Source organism: Genypterus blacodes, unplaced genomic scaffold, assembly GCF_046128005.1.
Source record: "Genypterus blacodes isolate CSIRO-AG114 ecotype Tasmania unplaced genomic scaffold, CSIRO-AGI_Gbla_v1 ptg000133l_1, whole genome shotgun sequence".
NCBI classification, from domain to species: Eukaryota; Metazoa; Chordata; class Actinopteri; order Ophidiiformes; family Ophidiidae; genus Genypterus; species Genypterus blacodes.
In genome coordinates, this window is record NW_027466935.1 from 4447375 (window position 1) to 4468856 (window position 21482).

At 44.3% G+C, this 21482-nt stretch overlaps 1 protein-coding gene and 1 long non-coding RNA gene across 2 annotated transcripts; one reads left to right on the forward strand and one right to left on the reverse strand.

Annotated features, from left to right (window-relative positions):
* Positions 1 to 1418: 1418 nt before the first annotated feature.
* On the forward strand, positions 1419 to 7059 carry LOC143011396 (uncharacterized). Its single transcript, XR_012964910.1, has 3 exons — positions 1419 to 1517; positions 1637 to 1717; positions 6977 to 7059. It is a non-coding gene; the product is annotated as an uncharacterized LOC143011396 (long non-coding RNA).
* On the reverse strand, positions 1987 to 15479 carry homer1 (homer scaffold protein 1). The gene is made up of 9 exons (XM_076164250.1): positions 14927 to 15479; positions 8348 to 8504; positions 7329 to 7460; positions 7134 to 7226; positions 6237 to 6379; positions 4588 to 4747; positions 4390 to 4500; positions 4209 to 4289; positions 1987 to 3660 (listed from the first exon to the last, which is right to left on the reverse strand). Exons 1-9 carry the CDS (start codon positions 14929 to 14931, stop codon positions 3472 to 3474), a joined length of 1071 nt encoding a protein of 356 aa, XP_076020365.1. The 5' UTR covers positions 14932 to 15479; the 3' UTR covers positions 1987 to 3471.
* Positions 15480 to 21482: the final 6003 nt, after the last annotated feature.

Consider the following 21482-nt stretch of genomic DNA (forward strand, 5'->3'; position numbering starts at 1 on the left):
GCGGTCAGTGTCCGTGTTTTTGCTGCCCCCTGCTGGTAATCACAAGCCACATCCAACTGTAGAAGTGACAACGTTAGGATCCTATGTGATGTTTGTATTTATTTTACACAAAATGTCTGTTCTTTTACATGTTTCAGCCTGAAGGCCTCGTCTCTTTCCACTGCCTTGTTTTTTTTAATCATTTTCAGGAGAGTTGGTGTTTGCGTGTGTGTGTGTTTGTGACTGTTGTTTTTTTTCAGCCTCATACTATCTATGAATTGTGTCAAATGTTTGATAATAGAAAAACAGAACGTTTTCCTCGTCAGTCATTCAGTCATGACAATTTAATAGTTACATTTTTTTGAGTATTTATAGTTGAAATTGATTAATTGTAGATTTCTGCACATTCTATAATTAACACTAGGTTGACCTTTGACCTGTTCGACAGGTTTTAAGACAACCCCATCGCAACGCAAGTGCAATACTTAAAAAGATGAATATCATGAGTTATACTGTAATGAAATGTAAATCATGAAAACGTATCAGCATGCCTAAATGTATTGAAGTATTTATTGAAGACTTCATATTTTAAAAGATAGAATAAGAGTTTTTAAAGGAATATCATACAAATGTAAATGTACTTTATAAGGTTTTCTTTTTGATTCCTGTCATTGCATTCCTTTCTGCTTTCTATACCCATTTATATTTTTCCCTTCAAAATAAAAGCACCAAATTGTACCCGTTTTCATTTTTTAATGCCTCATGAACTATTGGACCTTGTATTGGCTTGTCCCTCAATGTTGTCATATCAGTTTAATGAACCACAGGTGGGCTCCAAACTAGGCATAGCAACATCTTAGTCATTATCAAAGGTAATTGGACACACCTGAGATTCATTTCAAGTAACACTGCAGAGGGACTGAATACTTCAGGCGATGTGATAATTTAGCTTTAAATTTTTTAACAAATTAGCAAATGTTTCTAAAATTCTATTTTACTTTTTCATAGGATATCGGGTGTCCCTTGATGAGTGATTTCAACCTAAGGATGTACCAACAAAACATAAAAAATGGAAGAGGTGTGAAGACTTTGCATAACCACTGTGTGTATATATACTTATGTATACAGATAGTGTGTAATACTTAATATAAAGTAATCAATACCTGATATGTATTCTTTAAAAGTCCAAAATTAATGATTGTAGAAAGTTCTTGATCTTGTTTGATTCCAGAAAATTCTACCCAATGAAATAAGGCTGTATTAAGATATGTAGTTCGTTTGCTTTGCTCGTATTCGGGTAATGTTCACAAACAGTCCTTAATTTGCATTTACCTGCGGTCCAGAATTTGTAAACAAACGCCACGCGCTTGCAAACTGGGTCAGATTTGAGCAGGAAGTGACTCGACAAAAATCACAAACAATCGGAAATGGAGCCTCAGTACCGTGAATGCATCATTACTTTGTTTACTATTGTCTCGTCGATTTAACAACAATTTTTGAGCGCGTATCAAACAACTTCTCTTTTGACGACGTATCCGGTAAGCTTGGTTAGATATTTATAATATTTATGAGGCTATCCATGTTATCAACAAACTCTTTCATAGCATAAACAGTACAGAAAAGGACTTGTAGCGTTTATTGAGTCGATTTCTTTCAGACTGCCGGGGGAGAAATGTATTGGACTCCGAACGCACCAGGCCTGAATCCAGCGTTGATTAAAAGCCAAACTCAACGAAAGGTAACATTACAAGTTACAAAAAGTTTCTTTACGCCTTATTTATTGTACTGAATGTGCAATTTGATACACAGTTCCGCTCCTTTGGTTTTTTTGAACTTCAATATGTTGCTGGGGTTCATACAGTATAAAGTCACATTTTCCAAAATGTTTTAAAATCAATCATGGAAATGTAACTGGATTGCAAAGTTCTAACCTGTCTCATTTTGAGTATTCTGCTAAAATTGAACCTTAAACCTGCACATCCAATCAAACACGCAATATGATCAGTGTAATACGAAAGACTGACATGACTCAGCAGTTTCTTTTTATTGTTGTTTTACTATAAACTCAAAATTACAATTGTGTTTTTAAGCATGTGGTATAATCAACATTTAAAATTATTATTCAAAAAGCTCTTCCCTTTCAAGCTGCAATATCACAATTCACCATTTTCCCCACGTGTTTAAAGTCACAGCTGGAGCCATTCATTCACCCAAAAGTACCGGAACCAACAAGCCCTTTAAATAGTGTTCTTCAGTCGTACAAATGATATCTTTTAGCATATCACTGAAGTTTTGGCAACAGTTAATCCCACAAACAAAAGTACCGCAGTTTCCGTTGATGCATCTCTGTACCAAAAGGCAACAGCAAATGTCAGATCTGTACAAGAATATGAACTTATTTGGCAAAACAAAATCCAACCTGGAGTTTCATTTCCTTTGATAAATACTTCAAAGTATTGCCAGTATTTCCAAAACTAAGAAAAACTACTTCAACACCCACATACCAGACATTAAAAAAAGAAAGAAAAGAAAGGAAATATATTCGTGGTAACCCTCCATACCAGTTATTTTAGTAATAAATTAGCAAAAACACAAGATTCATTCATTGCACTTCCAAGTCGCAAAACATAAACGAGGGAAAGAAAGAGAATCTGATTCGCTCATACACCCGACTCCATTTTTACAAGTGCACTATGAATTTGTTTCAACATTTTCAAAAAAAGTGTTTCAGAAAGAAAGAGTGTGTCACAGCCGCAGCCGAACAGAATCCCACCGTGCTCGTGGTCTAAACTCGCAGTATCCCAGTGAGGAGGAGAATACCTGAAAGTGACACTGGGAAAAAGAGTTTCTCCTCTGATATCTGCCTTTTGTATTGCTTATAGATTGGATTAGAAACAAAATCTCCCCCCCCCACATCTGGCAGCCCCATTGTTTCGGTCACAGTCTCGGTTAGCGTTCATCAGGAAGTTTGACCTCTTCACCTGCGGAGCTCCCGACAACAAAAATGAAGCGATCCGAGTGTAAAAAGTGGATCAGTCTCTCGTCGGACTCGGAAAATGTTTAATTTGGCTGACAGTGATATACGTCTGGATGTGAGCATCTGGTACTCGGGAGGGAAGGGGTCAAAAAACGGAATGATAGTCAGATAACGATGGGAAAGAGGAAGATTGAAAGAAGAGCAGCGTGTTCATCTGCCGTCAAGAGACAAAAAATGGGAAGAACGCTGGAGGGAAAAGGCGTCCGAAAAGCCTCTTCACCAGGCCGTTGTAAACGTGTGAATGTGAATATACGGCAAGGATGTGTGTACCGATGCATAAAGAAGTGTGTATACATCCACCATACGTGTCGAAATGAGAGAACAAGTCTTTTTTCTTGATGGCAACATGCAGTAGTGTGCAGGGGATTTCTGATTGCCAAGGCGAGGCGGTGCTGGTGGCAGTGATGGGAGCCCGTGGTGTGTATGTGTGTGTGTGTGCGTGTGTTCTCTGCGCTCTAGCTGCCCTCGATGAGCTTGGCCAGCGTGTCGCGGAGCTCCGTCAGCTCGAAGATCTTGCCGTCGAGCAGCTCCAGCAGGGAGCGCAGGCTCTTGCGGAAAGCCTCTCTCTCCATCTGGTCGCTCTCCAGACGCTGCTCCAGGTCACCCAGCTGGGCCTCCAGCGTCTGGTTCCTCGACTCCGTATCCTGACAAGAGACAACATTAGTATGCTATTATTTCACAGTAAACAAAAGCACTTAAGTGTTAAATCGTTAAGACTTCTGCATCCGACTGCATGGAGTTTCCCCGCTCATGAGTGCAGTGCAATGACAAATCTGACCAGTGGAGGGCAGCAAAAGCAAGATATCCAGCTAAGATACGTTGAGAGTCACAGTTTTGTTTGCACTGTCAGGTGACTGAGTGGTCTTGTGATGTGTCTGCTGTATATGCAGCACGTGTTGTGAAAATGTAAAAAGGACTTTTAGAGTGAGAGTGAGATTCCATTCATATGTAGAATTAAATCTGACTTAATTTCATTGATCTACTTTGGATACTTTGGCTTTGTATGAAACATCGATGACAATCAATCTTCTTCTCTCTCTTGGAATGTAGATATATATGGAGTGCAAAGCCTGAAATCATGCCACAATAGTAGCTAAACAGGTCCAGTGGATCTTGGTTTTAGTGAGTAGAGTTTGAGCCTTGATGTCACTGTCATTAGTCGTCAGCTCATCCGTTGCTGTGTTTCACTCACCTGTAGTTTCTGTGTGAGAGAATCTTTGTGAGATTGAAACTCGTTGGCACTCTCCACCTCTGCTTTGAGGCTCTCCAACTCCTAGAAATCATCACAAAAACACACACACAGCTTTTATTACAAACTACACACACACACACACACACATCTATGAACCAACCCAGCACACGCACACACACACCTCCTCCTTGGCTCTTAACGCCAGCTCGAGCTCTTCTATTGTTTCGTTGAGTTCCGTCTTATGAGATTTGAACACTGGTGATTGACCGCTGACACACTCCAACTCTGTCACCTGGAACACATCAAACACACACACATCATTGGGACTGTGCTCTGTCTGTGCTTTGTCCGGCTGAGGTGCGCGGCTCTGGCTGGATACCCGTTTGTGGAGCCTTTCAGCTTCTTCCTGATACGCCGCCAGCTGTTGTTTCCACTGTTTGACGTTGGCGGTGGACTCGAGCAGAGCTGCCGTCAGCTTGGCGTTGTTCCCTTTCAGCGCCTCCAGCTCGGCCTCCCAGTGCTTATTGATGTTGGTTGAACTGGAAAGGATGCGAGGAAAAGAGCATGCGGTTATAATCAGAGACTTCTGACCCCCAAATCTGCCAAAAGTCTTTGGACCAAACTGTCCTGAAAGGTTTATTCTGACATGCGAAAGAGAAACAAATGATCATTCCAATAATGTTTCCATAACATGTACAGAGCAGAGACCACACACACACACACACACACACTCACGCACACACAGAAACACATGTAACGTCATTGGATTAGAGACTGCAAATGTTAATGTTTTTTCACGGGCTGGACTGGAGCGAACGCACTTGTGGGTCAGGAAACGACCTCGTTGACACGCGAGGCGCTCAAACGTTTGGCACTGACGGCATCAAAACAAATCCAGTTTCAGCGTCTGTAACCGAAGCTGAGCGCTGTGCAGAGCTCTCGCTTCACGCCGTTATGCAAAATCTTCCAAGCACGAGGAAACCGCCGCCTATCAAGTATCCACACCTCTACTCCTCCACACTTAACCCCTCGCAGCCCCTACGGCTTTAGCAAAATGTCGCAATTTTCCGCGACGCTGCATAATTTCCCAGTTTACCGCATATTTACTGCACAATTTGCAAAGATGAGCAGCATGCGAGGAAGCGGCTCAAATCACCTCAAACGTTATATTGATATTGATTGAAAATATTGATTACTTTTGTTAAATACTGGTTAACCTGGACTACTTTTTCTGCGTTTTCCACCGCGGCTATTAATCCATTCAAATCCTCCTCCAGCATATTTAACACAGTGGAGATTGTGATCAGTCAATCTGATGCACAAAGCGTCTCCTCTCGTTTAAGTGCTTTATAATTAATAGGAAGCAAACACAGTGTTTTAATGTGATGTTTTAAAGCTGTCCGGGGCCTTGGGGGAGCGGTTGAATAATGAATGAACGGGGCAGAACCAGCATGCACTGCTGCTCTCCGCTGCACTGTGCCAATTTCATTTTAAATCAGCGTCGCAACGAGCCGCCGACGGACAAGCGGCCGCGTCGTTTATAAAGCTGAAGGTGACGATTCTGTGATCGGGAGGCGTTACACGTGAAATATTTAGTTTGAAGGAGCGCCGGGTCGTTCTGGAGCCTTCTAGCATTGTGTTCTTGTATACAACGGAGCAGATTCATAAAAAAGGTTAAATAAAGTGTGTTATTTGAACGTTATAGGTACAGCTTGTGTTTGTTATTAGCAGAGAAGAATGAGGGACAATCCACCATCTGTTTTGTTTCTCAGGGTCATGTGTGTGTTGGTCCCAAACGCGTCTTTCACACGGCCCTGTGCACGACCTCCGTAGAGAGGAAGAGTATGTTTGTGTGTGTGTGCATGCTTCTTTCCGCTTTCGTATGAACGTGGTCTTATATTTGTGGGAGGGAAAGGTCGTTCAAGAATCTCCCAGCACATACAAGACGTTCGTGGCGCAGTTTGTTTATGTTGCTAGCATAACAGCAAACACACTCATGAGGCCGAGCTGTGACCTGCTGTGGCTCACCTGTGCGAGTAGGACAGCGCGTTCTGCGACGGCTCCGCTCGCACTTGGGCGTGCTGAGGAGTGTCGGGTGTCACCCTCTCGTCGTCTGTGCCGTTGATGCTCTCCGGGGTCATAGGTGACAGCAGGTCGCCCGGGATCGAGTCCTGGTTTTGCATATTTGTGACAGAAAACAGTACAATTACAAACAAACAAACACACTCTGGTTCTCAGACATGACTACAGTGATCTACAGTTTCATGCTCTCAAAAAATGAAACTGACAAACATGCTTGTCCTTAACGTCCATCAGGAGCGTTGAATACTAGAGCCACTAGGGGGCAGTGTGAGGTCCAAAACATAGCTACTTTAAAAATGCACCTCACCGTTCCTCTTCAAATGCCTGACTGGATATTATTGGGTCATATTTGAGCTGCTAATCATTCGTGGCTGTCAACTTTTGAGAGCATTTGTGTGGCTGTTCGGGGGCGTCAACGTGGAGGGTTGAAAGACGGGGGTGAAGGGGGTGAGGGGGTCACAGGTGTTGGTCTGACATTATGATGATGAGGTTATCAAACACAGGTGACAGGATTCTCCCCAAAAACAACGTGGAGCAACAACAGTGATGTTGTGGGGAGATCCTGCTGGGGTCAACCGGGGTCATCGGGACAGGGCCAGGAAGTTGGAGTACTAGTAACGGTTCCTTTCTTTTCTTTACCTTCTTTTTACCTGCTTTGTCGGCTGATAACACATTCCTTTTTACAGCGCCACCCTGAGGAGGAATTGTTACGGAAAGCAGAGAGGGCGCGAGAAGCAGCGCTCGTTAACTTCGTGTACAGGCAGAATACACACAACGCATCCGCTGACAAGAGTAACATGACTACAGGTGTGTTTACTAAGTGTGTGGCGTGGTTGATGATACCTGAGAAGGTGTGCTGGTGAGCTCCATCTTCTCCTGAGACTTCTCCTTGGCCAACCGCGCAGCCTCCTTAAAGTCGGCGAACTTGTCTGCAAACTGAGCACAACACAACCAACGTGTAAGACGACGGGTGGGGGAATATGGCGTTGCTCAGGGGACGTTGCTAGGGCGACGTGTTATTGTCTGTCGTGTTCCCACCTTGACCAGGTGGCTCTCGGAGGAGAAGCCCAGGCCGTAGACGGTGTTCGCCCGGCTGTCGGCCCACTGGCCAAACTTCTGGGACGTCTTGGTGAACGTCATGTTGGGGGTGATGGTGCTGTTGATGATGGCCTGTGGAGGACAAGAACGCCAAGCGTGAAGGAAAACCTGTGTGTGTGTGTGTGTGTGTGAGAGAGTGTTTTATGAACCTGCTTACTCCTCCTAGCTTCCTTCAGACACCAAACCATTGCGAGTGAGGGAAGGTGGCTGTGTGGCTCCATTTGGTCCGGCGCCTTGTTTTATGAATTACCCCATTGTTTGTTAAATTCTTGAGCAGCTACAGATGTGTGTGTGTGTGTGTGTGTGTGAGGGGGGGGGGGGGCTGCTTTGGGTAACATGTGTGATCCACAGCAGCTTTGAGACCTCAATCAGGAATTAGGGAGCGCCTTCACCTGGAACCACATGGATTCCTCCAGCAAGTTTACTTTATGTTGGAATTTGGAAAGAAGTCGGACATGAAGGATTTGATGTTGTGCTGCGTCGGTCTGTGCGTTTCCTTTGTTGGCAGCCATGATTTTATGTTTGTCTGGGTGATTATGTCATCAAGCAGCAGCAGCAGCAGCAGCAGCAACACGCCCATTCTCAGCTATTTCCAGCAGAATGCAGCTACTCACCAGTTCCACAACAGCCACAGTCACCCAGAGGACCTTATGTAACCATCCTAACCCCACCCTGCTCTCTCTCCCTCTCTCTCTTTTCCCCTCTCTCTTTCTCTATCACTAAAATTATAACATAACCACCTAGATAAACCCATTCAACCACCTCCTTCCGCTGCTTTGCCATGGCCATGGTCCAGAGCAAACAGGTCATCCATCTCTGCTGCTCCATTATGGCAGAAACACACACACACACACACACACACACACACACACACACACACACACACACACACACACACACACACACACACACACACACACACACACACACACACACACACACACACACACACTACCTACCTTAGTTCCATCCAGACTGATGATTCTGTAGACGTTCCGGGTGCTGTCGAAGAAGTAGGAGACGGTAACGGCATGTTTGCTCGTAGGGACCCAGTTCTTCTTGGTGCTGGGGTCAATCTGGAAGACGTGGGCCCGCGTGCTGAAGATGGGCTGCTCCCTGCGGTGAGAGGGAACGAGCAGAGGGTCAGTAAAAAGGCAAAGACGGAGCCATCGGAAGTTTGCTTTGCGGTCGTAAACGTTCCGGGTGTCACTGAATCCTGTCGTGTGAGAGTGCGACATTTGGCTTTAAAAGAAAAAGGGGAAACAGACCCGGTCAGGTTGGTATGAAGGTTTGTAATTGTCAGTATGCTACGGCGGATTTGATTGGCTGTTGGAAGCCAATCATTGCCCGGTCTGGTGGATGAGAATTACGAACCATTTCTGAAATCGGTTTCGGGGGTTTTCCCGCCTCTCTTAGGACCAATCAGAGTGAAGAACAAGAGATTGTGTTCGGAAATAGACAAGTGACGTAAAAACAACAACAGGATGAAACAAGAGACATAAAAAGCAAACGCGTGCATCAATTAAACAGGGAGGTTGATCGCCTCCAGCTGAGCAAAGGAAGTGAGAGAATCGAGGAACGCGACTGAATGGGAAGGTGAGAGAGACGGAGCCTCCCAGATCCCCCGCGCATCCATAATTCACCATCGCCCGCTGTGTACCGCACAACAGCCACCAGGCGTTCACACTGAGAACAAGCGTGTCTAGGTAAATATACACACGCAAACCTTGCACACTCAACACCCCCCCCCCCCTCCCCCCCCTGCCAGAGTTGTGTTGTTGAATGGAAGAATAAGAAGCAGGTAGTCGAGCGCCTTCAACTCTTTTTTTTCCCCACCGTTTCCGAGTTGTCATTATGCTAAATAACACAAAGTAATCAAACCGAATACGCAACAATCACTTCAGTATGTGGAGTTGATGACTGGAAAGCTGGAGTCCTTAAAAGTGATTTATGTTCAGCATCCAGCCACTCGAAATAAAGCATCTGAATGGCGTCGTAAGCAATCACAATCAGCATTTAAATGTAAAATGCTGATTTTATGACTTTGCCGACTCAGAATGACGGCGTTAAAAATCCCACATGAAAATGAATAAGAATAGCTGGTACAGGTGAAGAACAGACAGTATGTACAAGTGATGAAGGTGATGAGCATAAGCTGGGCGACTTTCTTCAAACACACAGCCTCGTGTGTGGGCGGAAATGATAAGATGGAATGGTGTGCATGTTGAAGAGCAGCAAAAGGCAAAGGCAGATATGCTAATGTAGGGACGGTCATAAATCAGAGCCAAGGTTCCTGAACGCCTCTCTTCAGGCTGAATCAGCGACCCGAACACCCTCGCATGACAAAGCAAAAGGATCAGGCTCATTACACAAACAACAGGCTGACTGATCGCTGTTTACAACATCTCACACACACACAAACACACCGCCTCAGATCGATGCGGAGAGAGATGGAACGCGTCCATGTTTGTTTGGCAGGTGGAGGTTTGGAGCCGGAGCCAGAGTGTGTTTGGCTGCTGCTGGACTCGGTCACGCGTTTCACCACTTTCATACCCATGATGGCGCCATATGGAGGCAAATATGACAGAGCGGAACAACTACAGCGAACACGAGAGGCCTAGCAAAGCCCCGTCCCAGTGACCGAGGAAGAGGGTCGACCTGAATGAGGGAGCTCAGGGAAGACTTGGAAGCAACGGAGGGAGACGAGAAGCTGCATGACTAGGAACAGAGCGTTTGCTATTCTGTTACATCATATCATGGCTCAGGCAGAATGGGAAGATTCAATTGATTTAACACTGATTAATCAGATCAATCATCAACATCCCTTTCCACATGTCCATATTTGGGCTGCTTTTGCTGCTTCTGGCCTTCATCTTCCTCATGTTCTGCTGAGCAAATCCAGTCTATGCTACATTGACACAAGTATTGACCAATGTATTGTTATTGGATTTAGCTCTTTCTCCAATCCATAGATCAATATCCAGTGCCGGCTCTATTCCAATACTGTTTACCTAATGAGACCTCCATCGATTCTCTCAATTCATTCACCCTGGATAGGTCACAGATTAATGAAGTGTTCATCCATCAGGTTGAGATGAAATCTTTCCCGAGCAATGGAGATGACATCCATAAGTGTTGTGGTTACCATGCCGATATCCAAAATGCAAATCCTTATCATCACTTCCGTCATTCTGCTGCGTTCAAACTTTGCAGGACTGAGATTTGCTTTCATGTGCGTCTGTCAGTCTGGACTGCTGGGACAAAAGAACCCAACAAGTCTACGATCTGGATCCTTCAGTCTCTAAACTAACACGAGCTTGAACGTGGCACTAAGACGTCTATCCTGCCAAGCTCCTCGAGATTTCCGGCAGATCCGATTACTTGGCAGGGAGAGGTTCTCCCCGTTGTTCCGAGTCTCCTCTGGGACGCCGCGATTGTCCTCCGCTCTGGGAAGAAGCTCTCCTCATGCCTCCTCTCCAGGCTAATTAAGTCAGCAGATCGGGGACGCTGCAGATGTTATTTAAAGACAGACAGAGTTAATCATGGACGTGGTTGTGATGTGAGGGTGTGTACCGGCTTCACACACCGTGGACGCTGCGGGTGTGGATGTGTGATCATCAGGAAGGCATTAAGCTTCCTCTTGTCCTCTGGCATTATTTGCTTACAGCACCTGTTCCCGGTTTATCTATTACCTAGTAGTGTCCGTGTGTGCACGCACGTGTGTGTGCGCTAAAGTAAATCCAGCAGTGTTGGAGCCAGGATGTCTCACAGGGGCCCAACATGGTTCCAAACTTTCAACACAGCCATTATTTGTGGAAAGTAGTGGCTTTAAGAGTTCTATGAAGAAGTGATGAAGGTCACTGCGTAGCTTTGAACTAAAATCAATAAGCAATTCATTGTTTTTTTTTAATTTGATTCATTTTTTACACAGCAATATCAGCAATCAATCAGAAATCAATTCAGAGATAACGGATCAGAAAAAAGTCCACAATTTTGTTGCTTTATAAACATTTTTTTCCACACTAAGGTTGAAGTATAATCATGTTAGTCGCGATGTAAAGACTATATAATGCTAGAACAATGATTGAAATGGAGATGATGAATCAGAGTCAGACTCTCGGCAGGATTATGACACAAACTTTCATTTGACTACAGCAGACAGAATCAAACATTGTGCCGGCGCCCTGAACAATTCTGAGCAGTTCATTTCATATTTAAAGGGTGTCATTAGTTGACGGTTTGGCCTAGATGAAAAACTGCCCCTGTGGTGTGTGTGTGTGTGTGTGTGTGTGTAAGTGTGTGTGTGCGGACTGCTGCCACATAATCCCTTTCACAATGAAACACACTGTGGCATTCAAGGCTCAATGACAAGTGCTTTGACAGAGGAATCTGACCGCAGATGTTATCAAATCAGCAGCTCCCCGCTTACAACCAGCTGATAGATTCAGCAAAACAGAGGACACACACTGACACACACACACGCATCTTTTTGCATAGAGGCACGCAGACAAAGACACACTGTCTGGAGAGTTCAGCTCAACGTCCAACTGGTTTTTAATTATTACTTGATACTGATGCTAAACCGGTCATTGAGCTCTGCTGATCCGGCGCCTTTTACCTTTTACTGGACAAATGAACTTGGAATTATTTAGATTTGAGTCACATTTATGGAATTCGTTCATTGGAGGGTTAGGGTTGGGTTAGAACTTGGATTCATGGATGATATTTTGCTTGGCTCTATGCTGCATTTATTCAAAGTAAATTGACCACAATCCGGATGAAAGTTTCCTTCAGAGCAGAGAATTCTCAAAGAGTTCTGTTTACAATAATTTAATTTTTTATACAATTTTGAAGATCTATATTTACCTAACTGCTTTTTTCTGTCTGATAGGATTAAGTTATATATTACTATTGTATATTTCCTTATTTATATGCCTTACCGTAAAGCATTCCTTCCGCTGCTTTTCAGATAAGCGTCATGTACATTTAGTTTTTAATTATTAACTACACAAGTTGAAATAAAGCAATCCGGCGACGGTAATGGGGCCAGCGGCACACGACTGACAGCTGCAGTCTGTGCTTGCTAGGCACAGAGAAATAACCCTGCATTACTAACTTAGCTGCCGCGTCGTCATGGCAACCGCCACGTGACTCGGGGGCCGGTCATGAAAAACGTCCTCCAACTCCATCTCTCCCTCTGCTTCCCACATGCTCCGCCGCCCAATCACATCACAGTTAACCCACTCACACAGGGAGGCAGCGGGGCTCGGCAAGACCAAACCTCCAGTTCAAAGTGCCCATATGCCCATACGCTCAGATAGACCTGTGTGTGTGTGTGTGTGTGTGTGTGTGTGTGTGTGTGTGTGTGTGTGTGTGTGTGTGTGTGTGTGTGTGTGTGTGTGTGTGTGTGTGTGTGTGTGTGTGTGAGCATTCTGTTCACCTGCAAAGGAGACATTTAGTCTTTGATCTCAGGGACACTATCAATCACATTCCCCATGATTTATCAAGATAGATGGAGGTAATAACGCCTCACAGCTCACCGCCTTCTACAGAATGTCCTTTTCTCCTTTCTTTTCTTACAACTTTCCATCAAACCGTGACATCACCAGACCAAGGAAAGATGACAACTGTCTTTTAAATATTTTTGTGGCAAGGAATGATAGGATGGAAGCTGCTTTCCTATGGGGTCATTCTGTTTATCCTGAATTAAGGAGGCAATGTAGCACCTTTTCCTTGTCATTTAGAGAATTTGACCCGTCCTTCTCATGGCTTTAACTTTAGACACCGCAGGCTCACTTCATTCATTCAGCAAGTGCACCCATTGAAACTCAAACCATGCTGTCTGTCTGTCTGTCAGCCTGTGTGAGGATGATCCTTGTTGGCTCTCGCTGCTCTACGAAGTGAAGAGGTGAGTAAGAGGAGCCTCGCCGCACCTGTGTCGGCTCTTCATCTCACACACACACACACACACACACACACACACACACACACACACACACACACACACACACACACACACACACACACACACACACACACACACACACACACACACACACACACACACACACAGTGAGTGTGTGTGTGTCTCATCTTTTCCCAGCCTATTTCACGCTCCTTAGCCTTTTCAAAGGCAAACACAAAAGCACCATGCAGGGTCACTCCTTATCTCCTTATAAGTCATAATCCTCTTCTTGTTATCAAGTTATTTGACTCATTTTTCATTTCACACACATCTAAATAGAAGATTTAGCATAAATAATGTTGAGATTCCAGGAGGCACATGTTTTGATAGTTTGCAGACAACAAAAATGTTAAAAGAGAAGAAGAGAACTTGAATGTGGCGGTTAGAAGCCAGATGTGCTCCGTCCTGTCAGCAACTTCAAAGCAAACAAGCTGCTGCCTCATCCAACACCACTATAACGCCTCTCATCTTCTCATCTTCATCATTACACACAATTCCACAATTCTTCTGACAGCAGCTTTGACCCAGAGCGACTATAAGATACTGATCCAGGTAGCTGACTGATCGGTTACTGGCCTGGATGTGGTTTTCTTAAAAAGAATGAAACAACATTCATGATGGCCAGGAAACTTTCAAATGTATCAAATGTTGAGTCCTGGTGTTTTATTCAGAAAGTGTCAAAGTCCAGGCTGACAGATTGTTTACATTCATTCATTATCCAAAGCAGGACAGCCAGATCTGACAGGCTAATCGGGAGCTGAGTGCACAATTAAGACATGGCCTCTTACTTTGTCTGGGGAGATAAGATTGTTAAATGTACTAGAACCATTTTTTTCCTTGACAAATACAGAGGACGTGCACTGTATGAGGTAAGCAGCTCTCCACCAACCACAACGACAACAAACATCACATGTTCCCTCTGCTCTCATGTGGAGGGAGAACTAGATCTCTCTCAATCAGAAGAGTCGCCACACATCAGTGTTGTCACATTAGAGGAGGCTACTGTAACACGGATCAGCTTGTCTGCTGGGGATTTAATAATGAGGTTTGACTTAGAGAAAGAGAAAGATACAAACTATACAGAAAATATGATCCGATACCTCCGTCCCCTGATCAGGTTGTAATGAAACATACACAATGATGAATCCCAGTTTATTGTCTGAGCTGTGACACTTGGCCTGCTGTCTGTCATCACTTCACAACAATAGTGTGCTTCATTGCAGCCTAATCTTGTGGTTACTGTAATCTCTGTTGGTTTTTCAGGGGGCTGGGAGAGGATAGAACGATAAGCACATACTGGGATCGGTCATATATACTTTCACGTTACGCCTCCGGTGCAGTTTACATCGGTCAAGCATTTATTTCTTGTATATTTGTGCCCTGTCAAGGTTACAAGGGGGCAGGAGTAAGTGCCAACTTCATGCAGCTAGCCGCGGGTAGCTAAGCTAGCGCCGCTTGCCCAGACTGGTGGCAGCAACTCCCGCTTTGGTTTCCTACTGAAATCTCCACAAAATCCATTCAGTCACACCTTTGAACCGCAGCTCAACATTTAAGTGTACTAGAAGTGACATACCCCATTGTTGGTGTTGACACGGAGCTTGAGATGATCCTGTCGGCGGTTCTCTGCAGCAGGCTACTGATCCCCTCTCTCCCTCTCCCCCCTCTCTCTCTCCCTGTGGTTGTTGTGACCTGACGCCGGAGCCACGGAGCTCGTCTCAGTCCGACATGTCTCGTCGTTAGTCCGGGTACATACTGGCGGGCTTCTCGTTTCACCCAAACAAACGTGTCGGTGCCTGCATGGTGACCCGGGCGGCGGGGGGGAGCGAGCACGGCTGCTACTCGCGGGCTAACCGTCTCCTGGTCCTCCTCATATGCGGGGATTAGCGAGCTAAAGTCGGGACGAGCCTGGCAGCACAAGCAGCAGCAGCGACGGCGGCGGGGTTCCGATTCAAACTGAGCTGGAATTTGATGTATTTACTTTCGAGTCAATATAAACCGCAACAATGTTTGGGAAAAGGCGTCTTTTCCAGCGCGTTTTTGCAGTTTGTCAGCCCAAAATGAGTTGGTTTGATCCACTCGTTGCTCGGCTGCTGTCGCCACTCGCGCTTGAGTAATGCTGATGTTTGTGTTGCGTTCACTGACACAGCAGCTCTGCGAGTGTGTGACGTCCAGATGTAGTTGGAGACGCAGAGACGATAGATGAATTTTCACCTGTCGATAAATCCCAGATGGCTTCCATCAAATTCCATCCCTTCGTATTCCAAAGTTTTATCGCTGCATTAGTTGTTTACATGATTTATGATTTTTAGCGATGATTAACATATTCTGTCGACAAAGAGCTTAATCTCGGGAGAAGATCATCAGCGGCTCGGCTTCACTGATGAAGAAATAAATGATGATGATGATTCTCCTCTACTTGCCCCTCATCTATTCATTTATTGTGCGTCATCCTTTGCTCACTAGGAGAATACGTCATCGCGTTGTATAAAAGACATCATCACTTTCAATCACACTTTTCGTTATTTCTGATAAAACATAATTACAATAAAGATGATGATAACACGCTCCGTTTGGCAGAACAAAACACAAAAGAGGCAACGACTGGATCCGAACCTGTGGCAATAAGATTCAGAGACACATCATTTATACCAACATTTCATTTTCAACTGTACAAAGAGAAGTAATGACTGAGTTACAGAACACACACTAGACTAGTTTGTGCAATTGATGATTGCCATCTTCTGGACAGTGATTGACATGGCTCATACTTCACACTGAAATAGAGCAAAGGGGCAAGTGGATGAAGATATAAACATGAAAGTTGAGCCTAAATAAGTTTTAAAGAATACAACCAAGGGGTAAAAATAAATAAATGAGTGTGAAATTCACCTTGCAGACGCTTGAAACTGGCTTACTTTAGAAAAGCAGCACTGTGAGTGTTCACTGCATTAACAATAACAACCAGTAACTTTCACATCAATAAAAACAGCCTGGATTTTTACAATTATATGTTCCTGAATGTTCCAAGTTTCAATACCATACTAAAGTAAATGGAAACCTATGGAGGGCAGGAATAATGCCCAAAAAGCACCATGAAGATTGAAGTTTGAAAATGGCCATGACTCAGAGGAACACAGCAAAGACAGCTTTTGCTTAGATTGAGCCTGTGTTCCTATGAGCAAAACTCTCCCCAGCACCTCAGGTCTTTTAGTTGGCATGCAGTGTCTGTGTTACACTGCAGGAAGACGGACACAGACAGGTGTGAGGTTGACATTTTCAAAGAAGTATGGTGCAAGAGTAAAGAAATGCACATTTTTTTAATGGCAGGATATTGGATTTCAGAAAACTGATGGTTTCAGCTGCCCATGAGGATATATGCGCTCTCTCTCTCTCTCTCTCTCTCTCTCTCTCTCTCTCTCTCTCTCTCTCTCTCTCTCTCTCTCTCTCCCTCTCTCTGTGTGTGTGTGTGTGTGATAAATGAGGTGGTGGTGTTTTTGGCTCATAGTTTTTCTGTTTACTGTCACCTGTGAAATTGATTAAGAGATATATTTGATCCCTTGTCAGACATGCGTACCTCCCCATGAGACACACACACACACACACACACACACACACAGACACAGACACAGACACTGGATACTTGAAGAAAATTATATTTAGATGTTGCATGCAAAATAACACACAGACACTGAATTTACTTTATGATGCTGCATTTTTAAAGTTTTAATTATATCATAGCCTCCATAAACAACTTAAAGATTAAACCAAATCATTGCAATTGATAAATTACGCTTCACTCCGTGTAAACAGATGGCATGTCAACTCCTGTCCATGTTGCAAATGCCTCAGATGAAACACTGGAAGACTAGTCTTCTATTTCAAGATCACGCTGAGCATGAATATTCAACTGGCGCACGCTAGCTTAGAATGTCATCAACAGAGCGGCGTTGAGTCGTGGTGGGAAGTTAATGCGAAATTTGTCAACATTTTGTCACAATGGACACTCTGGCAGAAGATTTTGCGAGGTCGGATATGGACGCCGAGATGACAGTGCTGACACAGGAAGATGTTAATGAAAAAGAGCTCAGTGAGGAAGTGGAGAGCCTTCAGAACAGGTACAGATCAAACATCTTCATATATGCTTTGCGATCAGTATTCTACTCTGGACCAGTTTCAAAGTGTAATCAAGTATAAATTAGAGTTGTCAGGAGCTGAGTAAACAAGCAGCTGAGTGAACTGCATCTTCTCATTTTCAACAAATCCACACAGTCTCTCAAATCAGCAGCTTCCTTTACAGGCATAAACCACACCAATTCCAATAAGGAATGCTGTCACCATGTTTAAAATACATTTTGGCAGTTATCTGTATGTGTGTATGTGTGTGAATACAAGAGAAACAGGGAGTAGAGAATCAGCCGAACACAAAACAACTTTAGCCATTTAGCTGCTAGACTTCTTTGTTATTCCTCACAACCACACTGTGATCTTGTCTTCAGTTTACGTGAGGCTGTCCATGATGACAATGTCCAGCCTAAGATGCAGTGCCTGATGATGGATGCTTCCTTCTCCATGGTAACTGTGCAAGGTGAGGACAGTGGCATTGCGTGGGAGACAGGCTCTAGTCGCTGCACCACACCGTGGGCATCTGAAGCTGCGGCGGACCTCAGCTCTGCCGTTGCAGTACGGCCTGCGACACCTGGGTCTCATCCAGCAGGTAAGATCATCTTTGTGATGGATGACGAACTGATTTCAAGGAAGAAGAAAATGAAGGAGAGATTAAATGCTCAGAAGAGCAAGGCAGACAGACAGAGGGAACTTCTTTTAGAAGATGATGATGACATCTCCGGAAGGCCAGAATTAGTGGAATTCTCTCAGCCAAATGTGAAACCTGAAGGAGAAGGAGATGAAAAGGAACTGACAAATCCTGTAGAAGATAAAGAGCAACTACTCTTCAGCTTAGTATCTGATGGCTCTGAAATCCTCAATATTGTTGTTCCACCAAAATTTGCCTCTGTGGATGAGGAGGAGAGCAAAGTATTGGTTGACAACCTGTCTTATCTGGAGGAGACACCAACAAAATCCAGCAATGAGACCTGTGAGAGTGTTTTTGACCTAAATGATGAGTGGGAGACCTCCACAGAAGCTCCTACAGTAACAGGTTCAGGTGATCGGGAGATGCCCTCATCTAGCATACATCCACATGTGATGGATCCACCTGGGGCCCCAGTGGCCAGGTCACAGGGCAGAGGAGCAACTGGCAATGTGGACTATTTTGAGGCCTTTACCCCAATTGACGTCCAGGCTCCTGGAGGTCCTGCTGTGACCATGCAGGGAAAGGAGGCACCACAGGCAGAGGAGGCCAGTGAGGTCCAGGAGATCAAGCAGCCTGTGCAATCCCACGAGAAAACTGCCACAGTGCCCTGTACTGTGGATGATGAAACTGCAGACACCGCGAGCATATTAGAACTCAGTAGTGAGCTTCTGGATGAAGTCTTCTATGGTGGAACAGATACCTACATGATGAAAAGTCCAAATGAATCATCTGAGGCTGCAACATCTAGACTGCCTTTGAAAGAAAGTGGTTCAGCTTTGTTCGGAAGCCAGGAGGACATCCTCACTCCAATCTATCTACCTGAAGGACCCGCAAAAATCATAGACCCCATTTTGCTGGAGGAGCCGAAAGCTATGGCTTTCCTCTACACAGACCTGTATGAAGAGGCATACGGCAGTTGGATGAAAGAGGAGGACACAGAGAGTATCACCTCTGAGAAGTCCTTCCACAGCAGGCATTCAGATCGGGAGGCCCGGGGATACCTGGAGAAGTACGCCCTTATAGATGAGACACCTGTTGTAGAAACACAACCCACAGATGCGGAACAATGTCCAGAGGAAGGGTCGCGGATTTTGTCCCAAGACTTGTTTGAGTTTGTCGACCCTGAAATGGGTGAAATGCCAAAGTCAGAGGAGGAAGTTACAGATTTCTTCAGGACTTGTGACAATTCTTCACCATGTGATGTAGACCCCTTCCCTCAAACACAGGAGGAGGAGGATGCACAACCAATAACAAAGCGTAAAGCCAAGACACCAAAAAATGTCTCCATAGCTGTAGAAAAAGCGGTTGAAAAACCAATAGAGCCACTTGCTGACTCAGATGAACCAGACTGGGGAAGTACACTTGTTGATTTTACGATGGACGAGGAAGACTACAGTGTGCAAGCAGATCAGGAACTTTGCAAACCGGATTTGGAAAGTCAAACTCCAATTGCTCCTCCCCGAAGAAAGGCTAAATCCTGTCTGGACCTCACAACCCTGACTCCAGTTGATATTACAGAGGGAAAACAAGAGGGAGGAGGAAAGGAAGACGTGGTGGAGGAGAAAGAGACGGCATCACCGGCAGAAACCGCCGATGAGGGAGACGGTGAAGGATATTTAGCCCTATTCCAGAATGAATTACTTGCAGAGTTTCCGGAGACCGAAACGGCGAGAGACACAGAGCCAGCTGCAGGTGAAGACGGCGGGACACTAGATGGACAAAGTGATGAACAAATGGAGCCACAGGACTTAGATATCAAGTCATCTGAATTGGCTGAGCCAGAGAAGCAAGCTGCCCCCCAGACTGAACCAGCAAAGGACAAAGGGCAGTGTGTTATACTTTAGAGATGCTTTTCTTTAGGAACTGTAACATAAAGTCCCATTGGTTTGTGATTTATGTGAGGGAAGACAATCTGCGTGAAATTAGCTGACAGCCTTACATTTGACACAGTAAAATCCTAAGATTCTAATATTTATAAGTGCATATTCTATTTCATTGTAGTGTTTATATAAGTATGCATTTGTACCAGGTTGGATTTGTATGTATATTTACTCAACATCCAAAGGGTCTACTCAAACAAAAAAGCCATCCGCGGTGGACATGTTGCGCTGCAGCTAGTAATGTGTATGTGGCTCATTGGTATATGGGTTTGACTCTCGCTGAGAGTGAGAAAGTGCGAGGGGATTAATCTTTGACACCTTTCCTTATGCGTGAACGTTGAATTGAATAGTCTAGTTTATCTGATTTCTCCTACAGGACTGGTCAAAGTGGTAAATCTGGTTACAGGGAGAGCTTTGAGTGCTAGTGCATGTCGGTGTGTGTGTGACGTGAGGGTGGTCTTCAACTATAAATAAGCCGCTCTGGCTGTTAACCTGACACCCTCTCACTAGCCAGAGTCTTTATTTTTGTAAACACAAAATAGACCTAAGGAGTGTGTAATATGTGCTAATAGACAGCTTGTGGACGGTTAATGGTCTGTACCTGATGCCACATTATCCACACATTAATAACAGAAAACACTGGTCTATGACCTGGGATAAATGGTTTAAATGTCAACTAAAGGTTAGAGTGGGTGGTCAGGTTAATGCAATAACACATTCATGTGGTAATAAAAGCAGGATAGACAAATGCTAAGAATTATTTGAACATACTGTTGATTCTTGGTCGTGACATGATGAGAAAGTTGGTAACCATATGGCGCTCAGGAGAGGAGGAGAAGAGTGTAAACACACACACATGCATCTACACAAACTAATCACACAAACAAGAAAAACAAAACGTGGGGGTAATTTGTGTCTGTTTAAATGTACAGGGATCAGGAACCATGCAGGAGGTTTAGAGGGCTTTGGTGACACCCTGTGTTACAAATTTGCACTTTCTGTTTTTAAAACCACACTTTAACTCCACACCGACAGATGGCAGACATGAGCTGTCAGGTTGTTACGAACCTGGACCCAAACAAGACCACATGCCATAGAGTTGGAGTAGAAAGAATAAACATGCCAAAATTCTAATTTGTGTCAAATTTGTTACTGCTAAAATGTAAGTATCAGTGAAAATATGGAATATGAATTGAAATCCATAAGATAAAAACGTGTGGATCACCGTAAAAGCGTGATTATTAAAGGGCCAATTAACCCGAATCCGTGTGAAAATGTAATTGATAAATCCAATTAAATAAAGCAAAATAAACAAAACTGTCAATGTTCTTTCAAACATAAATAATAAAATATCGGTCACTAGAAGCGACATTTCACTTTAATTAAAGGCGGACCGGAATTATTCCCAATGATAGGCTGGAGGCGTGTTTTCGTAT

Excerpts from the sequence above, each read along its gene's own strand:
- homer1 (XM_076164250.1), bottom strand. Across the intron at positions 7,461-8,347 it reads TCAGTCTGGATGGAACTAAG|GCCATCATCAACAGCACCAT; the intron begins GTAGGTAGTGTG and ends TGTCCTCCACAG. Across the intron at positions 4,501-4,587 it reads CTGAAAGGCTCCACAAACGG|GTGACAGAGTTGGAGTGTGT; the intron begins GTATCCAGCCAG and ends GATGTGTTCCAG.